Source organism: Lygodium microphyllum, chromosome 23 (genome assembly GCF_053477565.2).
Source record: "Lygodium microphyllum isolate KBCC chromosome 23, Lygodium_microphyllum_v1.1.10, whole genome shotgun sequence".
Lineage (NCBI taxonomy): Eukaryota > Viridiplantae > Streptophyta > Polypodiopsida > Schizaeales > Lygodiaceae > Lygodium > Lygodium microphyllum.
The window spans coordinates 132,513,447-132,527,098 of NC_141157.1; the positions used below are offsets into that span (position 1 = coordinate 132,513,447).

At 45.9% G+C, this 13,652-nt stretch overlaps 1 protein-coding gene across 3 annotated transcripts in view; it reads left to right on the plus strand.

The window, feature by feature from the left end:
* Window positions 1–12,413, plus strand: part of LOC148016761 (filament-like plant protein 4) — a 71,111-nt gene extending 58,698 nt beyond the window's left edge. For all 3 annotated transcript variants that reach the window (XM_087664278.1, XM_087664281.1, XM_087664279.1), the window contains one exon: window positions 11,473–12,413. In XM_087664278.1, coding sequence (XP_087520404.1) covers window positions 11,473–12,084 — 612 coding nt within the window. In that variant the 3' untranslated portion in view covers window positions 12,085–12,413. The remainder of the gene's footprint in view (window positions 1–11,472) is intronic.
* Window positions 12,414–13,652: the final 1,239 nt, after the last annotated feature.

Consider the following 13,652-nt stretch of genomic DNA (forward strand, 5'->3'; position numbering starts at 1 on the left):
ACACATCCCGCTTGACGGGATCATACAATCGATAGCCTTGGGACTAGGAGCTGTAGCCAACAAATACCTGTCTTCGGGAAGCTGCTTCAAATTTATCACGGTGAGCCTTGGGAATGTGAACATAGGCATCACACCCAAAGATCCTAAAGTAAGAAACATCGGGCTTAGTTTCAAAGTAAGCCTCAAAAGGGGTCATCCCATCAACGGCCGAAGTGGGGGATCGATTAAGGATGTGGACTGCAGTAGCCACAGCCTCGGCCCACAGAACCTGAGGGGTCTGTCGGTGCCTCAAAAGGGGTCATCCCATCAACGGCCGAAGTGGGGGATCGATTAAGGATGTGGACTGCAGTAGCCACAGCCTCGGCCCACAGAACCTGAGGGGTCTGTCGGTGCTCCATCATGGTGCGCGCCATTTCGATCACACTACGGTTCTTCCGTTCAAGAATGCCATTTTCTTGAGGAGTGTTGGTATTAGCAAACTCCTGGTGAATACCTTTATCTGCACAAAACCGAGCAAACTCATTAGAAACAAATTCACCACCCTTGTCGGATCGCAAGGTCTTCAACTTCTGGCCCGATCGGTTCTCTTCAAAGAGAAGCCAATCCTTGAAGTGGGAGAAAGCTTCTGACTTCAATGCCAAGAAATAGGCCCATGTCATCCTGCTGTAGTCATCTATGATCAACATGAAGTACGAGCTCCCACGCAAGGACTCGTTCCTCATAGGGCCACATAGATCCGTAGATACAAGCTCCATCGGTGAAGTAGACCGCCGCGAAGCTGTGTGGGCAATGGCATCCCTATGCTGCTTCCCACGAATGCAGGAGACACATGGCTACTGGCTCACCACTATATCCGGTAACCCTCGAACAAGCTGTCCACGTGATGCCTTCCGAAGATAATCATAGTTGAGGTGACCAAACCGAGCATGCCATAACTCTGACTGTGTCTGAGAGGTAAGAAGAAGAGTAGAGAGGGCGGTGAAAGACTTCAATTTATAGATACCCTTCTCCTCATATCCCGATGATAGAACCTTCCTTGACCCACGATCAAGGACTCGCACCGAGTTACTGTCAAACTCCACCAAAAGTCCAAGGGAACAAATCTTATGAACTGACATGAGATGATACCCTAAACCTGGTACATGCAAGACCTCTGAGGTATGGGTACTACCACGTCCATTTGGAATAAGCTGCATCTTACCCCGTCCTACAATAGACACGGAATAGCTATCTCCAATGAGAATCTGCCCATGCGAGGGTCGCAGCTGGGCAACACCATCTGATGAAGGAGTCATGTGCCGGGAGGCACCACTATCAACGATCCACTCTTGAGCCTGGGGAGCCGTCATCGCAGCATCAGAAGCATTCGGTGAAGAGTCCTCAATGACAGCTAGATGAAGAAATGCAGCTGATGAGGGTGCAGCCACCGCTCCAGAATCCTTTGTGTCCTTCTTGTTGGTGTCCTTCTTGTCTTTGTCAGGGCAATCCTTCTTCCAATGGCCCGTCTTTCCACAAATATGACATGTGGATTCTTTGTCCTTGTCCTTGTCCTTGTCCTTCTTTGACTTGTTATCCCCATTCTTCTTCTTTTGGTCCTTCCCCTTCTTCTGAGAGACTTGACCTGTCAGCGCCTCCGACTTGGAAGCATTTTGTCCCTTTAATTGTTCCTCTTGGTCCAAGACCATAGGAACCAACTCTTCCCAACGAAGAGTAGACTCTCGCCCCGAAGCAATAAGGGCGGAGTAGAATGTACCGAATCGTGGCGGCAACTGGGACAATAGTGTGATTGCCATGTCTGCGGAGGAAATCGGCTTCCCCGCATTTTGAACCTGCATCTGAAGCTGCCTTAGCTTGTTGATGTGCTCCCGCAGCGAAGAAGACTTGTTTACGGACAAGGTCTGCATCTGTACCTCTAAAGAAACCCGCTTCATAAGGGTCATCCGATTGTACATCTGATCAAGCTCCAGCCATATCTCCCGAGCCACCGTCAAGTGCTCGATGTGAGCTATCACGACTGTAGTACAAGATAGAAAAAAAAAGGAACGAATCCTGGCATTCAGTTTGTCCCAATGAGACTAAGCCTTGGCCAACTCCGCACGAGCATCGGAAGAGAGTTTGGACTCATCTCTCACCGAGGGCCGGTCGATCTCCTCCTGTACAAGCTCCGCCAAATCATAGGACTCAAGGATGGCCAACATCATGACACGCCAAATGCGGTAGTTGTCGCCATCGAGCTTCTGATCTGCGGGAAGAGCCGGTAAGACAGGCACCTTCCGGTCCATAATCGTCTGGAACTCCAAGTCAATCTCTGTAGACATCTTCACCTGTAATGCCTTCACAAACGCAAAAGCAGCCCCCTCTGACTGTGAAAACTCAGCCTGCTAAGGCTCTTCCGTGTCCTGAAACTTCTTCACCCGCCGGAGGCGATGAAAAAGCAAAACCTGTACTTGAAAGCTGAAAACTCAAACTTCCTCCGCGTCAAACAGCAGTAAACAGCAGCAAATCCACCACCTGGACTCCTTTCCTGCGCGCCTACGCTCGCTTCAGCCTTGTTCCGAGGCGCAGCCCTCCTGCCTGCCCTCAAACGCTGAAAACGCAAATTTGTGTCGCAATAGAAACTCCTCTTCAGGTTGGTTCTGTGCTCAATCAGCCCTCTAACACTGCTCTGATACCATGTCAGAGTGCAGCGGTGCGGAAGCATAGGACTGAGAGAGAGAGAACGCAGAGAGAGAAGAGAGAGAGAGACAGTGGAAGATGAAGATCTGCTGTATAAAGTGTGCTGAATACAAAGATATGCAGATATATACACGGGCGCAGTGCGCTGGACTGCGTGTCTCCACCTCGACGATGCAACCTGCTGTTCACCTCGAAGTCTGCTGCAGTCTGCACTGTCTCCTGTCTGAAAACTGCGAACAAAGACGGAATCTGCGCGTGCCACCAGTCTATAATCTGCGAGCAGAGAAGTGTAGGAGATTGCTGAAGTCCTCGGCTATTTATAGCCAGGAAATTGGGCGAAAATGAGGGCTGGTCGGCCGCATTAAATGCAGCCGACTGGACTGCAAGCAGTCGGACTGCCACGTGGCAGTCCGACTGCACAGTCCGACTGGACTGTGCAGCAGTCTGTACAGGCGCTGATCTCTAACAAATGCTTCCAAGTCGGAGGCATTGACAGGTTAAGCCTCTCAGAAGAAGGGGAAGGACCAAAAGAAGAAGAAGGGGGATAACAAGTCAAAGAAGGACAAGGACAAGGACAAAGAATCCACATGCCATATTTGTGGAAAGACTGGCCATTGGAAGAAGGATTGCCCTGACAAAGACATGAAGGACACCAACAAGAAGGACACGAAGGATTCTGGAGCGGTGGCTGCACCCTTATCAGCTGCATTTCTTCATCTAGCTGTCATTGAGGACTCTTCACCGAATGCTTCTGATGCTGCGATGATGGCTCCCCAGGCTCGAGAGTGGATCGTTGATAGTGGTGCCTCCCGGCACATGACTCCTTCATCAGATGGTGTTGCCCAGTTGCGACCTTCGCGTGGGCAAATTCTCATTGGAGATAGCTCTTCAATGTCTATTGCAGGACGGGGTGAGATGCAGCTTATTCCAGATGGCCGTGGTGGTACCATACCTCAGGGGTCTTGCATGTACCAGGTTTAGGGTATCATCTACTGTCAGTTCGTAAGATTTGCTCCCTTGGACTTTTGGTGGAGTTTGATAGTGATTCGGTGCGAGTCCTTGATTGTGGGTCAAGGAAGGTTCTCTCATTCGGATATGAGGAGAACGGCATCTATAAATTGAAGTCTTCCACTGCCCTCTCTACTCTTCTTCTTACCTCTCAGACACAGTCAGAGTTATGGTATGCTCGGTTTGGTCACCTCAACTATGATTATCTTCGGAGGGCGTCACGTGGACAACTTGTTCGAGGGTTGCCGGATATAGTGGTGAGCCAGCAGCCATGTGTCTTCTGCATTCGTGGGAAGCAGCATAGGGATGCCATTCCCCACAAAACTTCGCGGCAGTCTACTTCACCGATGGAGCTTGTATCTACTGATCTTTGTGGCTCTATGAGGAACGAGTCCTTGCGAGGGAGCTCGTACTTCATGTTGATCGTAGATGACTACAGCAGCATGACATGGGCCTATTTTTTGGCATTGAAGTCAGAAGCTTTCTCCCACTTTAAAGATTGGCTTCTCTTTGAGGAGAACCGATCAGGCCGGAGATTGAAGACCTTGCGATCCAACAAGGGTGATGAATTTGTTTCTAATGAGTTTCTCGTTTTTGTGCAGATAAAGGTATTCACCAGGAGTTTGCTAATACCAACACTCAAGAAAATGGCATTCTTGAACGGAAAAACCGTAGTGTGATCGAGATGGCATGCACCATGATGGAGCACCGACAGACACCTCAATTTCTGTGGGCCGAGGCTGTGGCTACTGCAGTCCACATCCTTAATCAATCCCCCACTTCGGCCGTTGATGGGATGACACCTTTTGAGGCTTACTTTGGGACTAAGCCCGATGTTTCTTACTTTAGAGTCTTTGGGTGTGATGCCTATGTTCACATTCCCAAGGCTCATCGTGATAAATTTGAAGCAGCTTTCCGGAGACAGGTATTTGTTGGCTACAGCTCCCAGTCCCAAGGCTATCGTTTGTATGATCCCGTCAAGCGGCCAGTCGAGATGTGCGGTTTGTGGAGGTTCTGGCCATACCAGCGGGTGAGGAGCATTCCGTTCTTGGAGATCCAGGGGAGAGTTGGGCTCTTGCTACAGTTCCTTTGGAGCCCGTGCCTTTTGATTCAGATTCTGTTTCCGATACAGAGTCTACTGTTCCACCGGCCACCCCTGAGGAGTTACCACCGGTGGAGTTTCCAGAGTCTTCAGCTGATGGAGAGAGACGAGGGGAGGTCCACCGGCCTCCTCCTCGTTGGGCCCGTGACACACTCCGTGATTTAGGGATTGAGAGAGTTCCTGAGGAGTGGGGACCGCAGGATGGTCCGCGGCAGTCACGGCGGCACCAGGCACATTCTACGGAGCTTGTTTGCTCTAACTATTGTTTGATGACCCGTGCTATGCAGGATCGAGAGCCCACCTCCTTGAAGGAGACTTTATAGTCCGTACCATGGAAGAAAGCTATGGAAGCCGAGTTGGAGGCTATTGAGAGGAATGACACTTGGTCACTCGTGCCACGCCCCCCGAATAAAAAGGTGATTGGAGTCAAATGGGTCTTGAAGACCAAGTACCTTAGCGATAGTTCTTTGGACAAGCACAAGGCTCACCTTGTTGCTAAATGTTTTGCACAGCGCCCAGGGATTGATTGTCATGATACTTTTGCCCCCACTGCTCGTATGGTGACTATTCGAGCTATTCTTGCCTTGGCTGGCCATAGGAGATGGCCTGTCTACCAATTGGATGTGAAGTCGGCCTTCCTCAATGGTGATTTGAAGGAGGAGATCTATGTCGAGCAGCCTCCTGGCTTTGGATCTTCAGATGGGAAAGTCTACAGGTTGAAGAAGGCCTTGTATGGCCTCAAGCAGGCTCCGGGTGCATGGAACGAGAAGATTGATTCGTTCCTTCAGCACAGTTGGGATATCGGCGTTCTAAGGCCGATCCGCAGCTTTATGTACACACTTTCGAGGATGGTTGTGTGCTTTTTGTGTTGTATGTTGATGATTTGATTGTCACCGGTGATCATGCACAGAAGGTCCAAGAGACGAAGGCAGCTTTACATCGGACGTTCGAGATGACGGACTTGGTTCTACTTCATTTTTTTTTGGGCCATGAGATTTATCAGTCTCCGAGGGGGATCTTCATTCTCAGCAGAGATATGTACAGGAGCTCTTGGTTTCTTTTGCGATGGAGGATTGTCAGACTCTTTCTACTCCTATGGATCCGAACTGGAAGGCCACTTCCCATTCAGCTTCTCCAATGGCGGATGCTTCCCGCTATCGTCAGTTGATTGGATCATTGATTTGGCTCCTCAACACTTGTGTTGATCTTTGTTTTGCTGTTGGGCTCTTGGCAGGGTTCATGAGTGAACCTCAGACAGTGCGTTGGCAGGCTGCTCAGAGGATACTTCAGTATTTGAGGGGGACGTCTGATTTAGGGATTCATTATCCAGGAGGCACAGATGGTTCCGATCTTGTACTTGCAGGTTGGAGCGACTCGGATTGGGCCGGTGATGTGGACCACAAGCGGTCTACTACAGGTTATTGTTTTACCTTGGGTGCAGGTGTTATCTCATGAAGTAGCAAGAAGTAGCCCACGGTAGCCCTTTCGTCTACTGAGGCGGAGTATCGGGCCGCGTCTTCGACCACATGTGAGGCTGTGTGGCTTCGGAGATTGTTGGAGGAGCTTGGCTGCCTCCAGACTCGTCCTACGTTGTTGCAATGCGACAATGAGAGTTGCATTGCCTTGGCACGGAATCCTGTTTTTCATGCCCGGACAAAGTACATAGAGATCCAGTACCACTTCATCCGCGAGAAGCTTCTGGATGAGACCATCACTGTGGAGTATTGCAAGACAGAGGACAATCTTGCAGATTTGTTTACGAAGGCACTTCCCCAGGCTCTACTTCGGAGACATTCCAGATCCCTCAGGCTTCTGCCCCGCCCAGGCTCTGAGAAGGGGTGTTAGCAGGTAGTCAGATCCTGTCCAGGTGCAGTCGGACAGATTTTGTCCAGGTGCAGTCGGACTGCCACGTGGCAGTCCCCGTCAGTCGGCTACATTAAGCCGACAGGTCTATTTTTGGCGCATGTTTCCTGGCTATTTATAGCCGAGTTGTTCAGCAGTCTTCCACACTTTTCTGCTCGCAGATTACAGACTAGTGGCTCGCACAGATTCCGTCTCTGTTTGCAGATTTCAGACAGGAGACAGTGCAGACTGCAGCGGACTTCGAGGTGAACAGCAGGTTGCATCGTCGAGGAGGAGACACGCAGTCCAGCGCACTGCGCCCGTGTATATATCTGCATATCTTTGTATACAGCACACTGTATACAGCAGATCTTCATCTTCCACTGTCTCTTTCTCTCTCTTCTCTCTCTGCGTTCTCTCTCTCTCAGTCCTACGCTTCCGCACCGTTGCACTCTGACACTTTACACCCAACAACCTCCCACTTAAAGGCCCGAAGTGGTATCTTTAAGCTAACCAACTCCCACTAAACGAATGCAATGCTCATGCTGAGTCTTTGCAAGACACTTAGTGAGAACATTTGCAAGGTTATCTTGGGTTTTGACCTTAGTCAGTGTGACAAGACCATCATCCTGTCAGAAGTGGAGCAGCAGTGGAAGCATAAACATGTGCTGAAATAAACTGCTGAAACACAAGACAAAAAGAGAAAAGAAAAGAACACGATACAGATGAGAACTCAGATGTATGCACGGGAAATGGAATCCATATATCTGAACACGAGACAGTCGCATACAACAGTGAGTCACTGGCTGCGTGGGCACTGGCACTGGCACTGGCTCTGGCTCCTCTCTCCACAGAGTCTGCAGATGGTGAAGGTGATGATACTGACTGAGGAGGAGCACTGAGTATAAATAGGCTGAAAAAGTGGGGAGCAATAATGCTGGTCGGACAGCATTAATGCTGGCCGGCTGGTGCATAAAATGCCCCAATGGCATAAAATGCCACACCTTAAAATTACCTAAAATACCTAATAAAAATGCCCAGCCTAGATCAAACTCAGACTCACACATGAGCTGACAAATACTCTGCTAACACATCCAAGACTTGTCGAATGAAGTGATACCGAACATCTATGTGTTTGGTACGTGCATGGAACATGGAATTCTTAGCCAGACATATTGCACTTTGTCTATCACAACCAAGCATTGGAGTACGTGAAGAAAGGCCAAAATCCTTGACCATACAGCCAAGCTAAATAGCTTCCTTAGAAGCTTCTGTGGCTGAAATATATTTAGCTTCTGTAGTATTTAGTGCCACAATTTTTTACAATCTTGAACACCAAGAGATAGCCCCACCAGCCAAAGTAAAAACATATCCATTGGTAGATTTCCTAGCATCAAGATCTCTTGCCACGTCCGAATCACAAAATCCTTGCAGCTCTAGTGTACCCTTTGCATAGCATATACACTTTTCTCGTATACCTTTCAAGTATCCGAATATACATTTCATTGCTTCCCAATGTGGCTTGCCACGATTAAACATGAATCTATTAACAATTCCCACTGCATGAGCAATGTCAAGGCGAGTTGCAACCATGGTATCCATCAAAGATCCACAAGCTGATGCATAAGGTATACCCTTCATAGCACTAGCAGCTGCATCATCCTTAGGGCAATCAACTTTGCTAAGCTTTGCATGTGGTGGTAAAGGCACACCAAGAGGCTTAGCAACAGCCATGTTAAACCTGTGAAGTACTTTGCTGATGTACTTGTCCTGTGACAGAAACAACAAATGCTGCCCTCTGTCTCTTTTAATGTGCATGCCCAAAATGTGTTCAGCTGCCCCCAAATCGTTCATGGAGAAGGCTGAACTCAGCTGCCTTTTAAGAGCATTCAATGTAATGTTATGCTGTCTTGCAATCAGCATGTCGTCCACATATAAAACCAGCACAATACGGCTTCCATCATCAGTCTTTTTAGTGTATAAGCAGTGATCTGCATGACTGCGGTTAAATCCATGGCTGAGCATAAAGGTATAAAATTTTTTGTACCATTGTCTAGGGGCTTGTTTCAGCCTATATAAGCTGCGTTTTAGCTTACAAACCAAATGTTCTTTTCCTGGAATAACAAATCCTTATGGCTGCTTCATGTAGAACTCTTGATCCAAGTCACCATGAAGAAAAGCTGTCTTCACATCCATTTGATCCAACTCTAACTCCAAGGATGTAGTGAGAGCAAACAAAATACGGAGCGTAGTCATGTTCACCATTGGTGAAAAGACCTCCAGGAAGTCTATGCCTTCCTTCTGTGAATAGCCCTTACCAACGAGCCGTGCCTTGTACTTGGGCTTCCCATCAATACATTTCACTTTGTAAACCCATTTATTTGGAATAGCTTTCCTATCCTTGGGCAAAGGTACAAGCTCCCATGTGTTATTTGCATGTAGAGACTTCATCTCTTCTTGCATAGCAAGCTCCCACTTTCTCTTGTTTTCACATGATTGTGCCTCTTTAAATGTTTGAGGCTCACCCTCATCGGTCAACAAAATGCAATCCAAAGATGGCTGAAACCCCTGTGGCTGCCTTTTGACACGTGTAGACCTTCTTATCCAATGATTTGTATTATCAGGTAGTGGGCCTATATTATGAGGAATGTGCACACCATCATCAGGTGGCTGATTTGCAGCATTTTCTTGCTGCTGTAATTTGTTTTCCAGCATGCTCTTCTTGCTGTCCTATTTCATCTTGTGCATCTATTTGCTGTCCATGATCTTCTGGCTGTAGCACAATAGCTTGCTGCTCATTTTCAGCATCAAAAGGGACAGAACGTTCAGCTGATGGTGGCTGCTGAATGGCTGGCTGTTCATGCTGAAATTTGACCTTCTTTTTGTCAAGATCACCATGTGTAGCATTTTTCAGCAACTTTACCTCATTAAATACTACGTCTTAATTGTGTACTATCTTCCTGCCCTAAGGAAGCCAAACTCTATAACCCATCTCTCCCTCATCTCCATATCCCATGAAGATGCCCTTGATGGATTTCATGTCTAGTTTGGTCCTCTGTTCTAGAGGTACATGCACAAAGGTATCGCAACCGAAGACACGCAAATGGTCATATGAAGCACGTTTGCTAGACCAAACCTCTTTAGGAATGTCATTTTCCAATGCACAATCGGGAGAGGGATTGCATACATGAACTGCAATTTCAAGAGCCTCTCCCCAAAACTGATGCGGGAGATTAGCTGTGGATAGCATGCATTTGACTCTCTCACAAAGTGTGCGATTAAATCTTTCAGCCATGCCATTTGATGCAGGATTATAAGGGGTTGTCAACTCCCTCTTAATGCGATGCATCTCACTAAACTTGTTGAATTCATTTGAGACATACTCACCCCGATTATTTGTTTTTATGGCTTTCGACTTAAGCCCTTTCTGTGTGGTAACCAAAGCATGAAAGCTTTTAAAAGCATCCAACACTTTCTTTTTACTCTTAAGTACATACGTCCATGACTTTCTATTGAAATCATCAATGAAAGTAACAAAGTAGCATGCATCTCCATACGAATTAACAGGCATAGTGCACACATCAGAGTGTACTAAGCTACTGCCTCTCTGCACTGTTGCACATTTTGACAACACTAAGGTCAAAGAGTGTCCATTTGCCATACCACCATACCACTAACGCAATGTCCATCAACCCTAGGGGCCAAGGCTCAGAGTAAGTTCATGTGCTACTGACAGTGATCCTTGACTTCTTTGTAGTACAATAGGCCCACTGCACAATGGTAAGGTCATGCTTCCAATCTCCTGCTAGCATCGATCGTGTTTGTGGTTTTGGTGCATGGCTTTTTATCGGTTGACAAAGCTGAATCATGAGCTCCTTGCAGGAGAAGAACATGAAAACTAACCAAACAATTCGTCCCAAAGAAGAACCTGAACAGTAATTAGATATGATTGATGTAGGCAAAAGCTTAACACCCATGGTGGCATTTTTTGCTAATATTGAGATTACAAGGAAATTTTGGTCAATACACAAGATACATGTGAGGTGCCAAGGCATCTGCTATCCCATTGGGATATGCTAAATCTCAGAAGAGAAATTAGTCTGTGAGACTCAGAAGAGAAATTAGTTGGTGAGACTCTGTTACATAAGCCTGCCTCTTACTGAATGCGTTAGCTGAGGGAAACATTGTTTGTGTGAACATATGCTTGGGTCATGACTTAACAATATTGTGTTTTCCTCCAGGGTTGTGCTAAATCAGAACAGGAGAGACCAGTATTGGTGATGGCTCAAAGCATCCACTACTGTTATTTGTTCAGCAACACGCTAAATCAGAAGAGAATAAATTTTTGCTGAGACAAGGCTGCAAGGAGTTCATATCCCTTTTAAGCTTTTTTGCTGAGACTAGACTGGAAGGAGTTCACGTCCCTTCAAGCTTTTTGCTGAGACTAGACTTCAAAGAGAATAAATTTTTTGCTGAGACTAGACTGCAAGGAGTTCATGTTCCTTCAAGCTTTATTTCTCTTATAGATCATCCAATAGTCAGTTCTTTTTAAACTTGCAAACAAAGACTTGAAAAGTGATCCAACTTTGTACTAATGAGCATTTTGATTGTTGTTCACCTGTAAAAGTATTATATGTCTGTGGAAGTATGATTTTCTCAGATGCTATATCTTTCTGATTGATGCTTACTGCCAATTAATGGGCTAAGAATGAATCTCCTGCTACATTAATCAACCTTTAAATCCAATTTATGTCAGGTTATTTAGAAAGGATTGGTTTCATGCTATACCATTATAAGGTTTTTCCGGCTTTATAATCTACCCTCTGAAATACATGTGTTATCAGGGACAGGAAATTGCAGATGCAACAGAGAAACTAGCAGAATGTCAGCGCACCATTTTAGTTTTGGGAAGGCAGTTGAAAGAGCTTGCATCCCCCAAGAGTTCAATGTTCAATCTTTCAGATGTAAATATGGATCAAGAAGTCATGGTTGCAGGATTACAGGCAGCAGAAATAGACAGAAATGAGTCACCATTGAAAGGAGAAAGTCAAAGAAGTGGCAGGAGTAATCAAGAAGGCAGCTCTCCTAACAGTGAGCATATTGACATGAACAGCCGACAGAAGTTTAAGCAAAGAGTGTCAAGTGACCCTGGACATGCACGGATATCTGATGTTACAGATGATGCACACATTTCTACAGCGAATGGCGTGCATGGTTCAGGAAGGAAAATGTCAGATTTGTTTGGTGCCAAATCACCTGTTCATGAAGATTACGTAGAAGCTGCAGCTCTAACAAAGACATTACCGGATTTGGATGCAGATCAAAAGATTGTCAAATATGTTCCAAAGCCAGCCTCCAAGAAGAATGCACGCACATTTGCAGGCATTGCACCTTCATCTTCTCCATATAAGCATGGGAACAGCTTTAGCAGATTTTTCTCAAGAAACAAGAAATGAGATGTACAGATCTAGCAGCTGTTTAAGTTGCCAGTGGCCTGCTGTTGAGTGTAGAGGTGCGTTATGGTACAAATAGCCCTAACAAGATTTTTTACCCGAACCTAATAATGTTAGTTTCACCAGATTTCTGCATGATTGCATGAGTGGAATAAGATGATATGTACAATGGGGGAACTATCCTTGCAACTGTATCTTTTTGGCTCACATATACTGTAGTTGTGTTTTGCCATTACTACCCACAGTATTGTTGGACTTTCAGCTGAAGTGTACACAACCTTAGGCCTACGTTTGTACTGTTGGTATATATATCCACTGGGTCTATGTTCAAATCTGCATCATACTGGTGGTTTGAAAGTTGTGGAGCTTGATATTGATTGTTTGAAAGTTGTGGAGCTTGATACTGGTTGTTTGGAAGTTGTGGAGCTTGATATTGATTGCTATGGTTGCCATTAGCATCCACTTTTCAAGACTGATGCTATGCCAGCTACCCATACCCCCCCTTTCCTATCATGGCCTTTTGCTAGTAAAATCTTTAAACTCTCCTGTTCAAAGGTGGATTTGGCAACCTTAGAAAGTAAATAGAGAATGTTTTGGCAAACTTGCACTTTACATGGTAATATTTCTGTCTTCAGAGTCCACACAACGTTGTGGTTGTGCAATAATCATGCGTGATCCAATTGTAAGCAGGAGTTGCAATGATTCTTGACATCGTTCTTGCAGCCACCTTTAGGTATTGCTAGTGTTCTACAAGCATTTTTTGCGCATGCTTTTCCCAGCAGGTCAAACAGTTTTGGGATAGGCTTTCGTTAGTATTAATAAAATCAGTGGTTGTGATGCAACATTGGACATGTCAGTAACACAGTAACTTCTTATCCCTGAAGTGCTATGAACTCTAAAAAAGATAAATTAGAAAGTACCCCAGAAGTGGACTCGTGCCAACCAACATCAGTGAAACATACAGAAACTGTGCAGTTGAGACCTGTGTTTGTTGAAAGCTCGTAGCATGGTTGTAATACAGAAGCGAGAATGCTTGATGAAAAGTAGGAGTCTGGTCCTTGGATTGTAACTACAATTTACAAATCTCTTTCTTGACTCTTCCACCATTTGTGAAACAAGTGCTTGGTGTGTTATGTTATTGATTTGATTAATGAGGGTTGGGCCAGTGAGGGATCTTATATGTGATGTTGTGGTAAAAGCAAAAGTGAGAAATGCACTAGAAAGACCATGACTGACCAAACGAGGAGGCAACATAAGAAGCAAATTGCCAAAGATCAAGAACAAGATTTATTTGTGGGTCTGAGAAAAAGCAATTGGAGTGGGTTTGCTTTTTTCTAAAGATAGTGAATTGTCTGAATTGATAAATGTCAATGTGAAAAGATTTTCCTACATGCCTTTTGCACAGAGGTATGCCATGGTGAGACCAAGATCATGAGCTTCAATACCTCAGCTAGTTGGATTGCCACTTTAGCACAAGTTATCTATTGGGGCAATGTAGTGGAGCGAGTATTGTCTTATGTTTACCTTGGGATCACCTTCTCTGGGCTCAGATTCACCATGAGGAGAGGTGC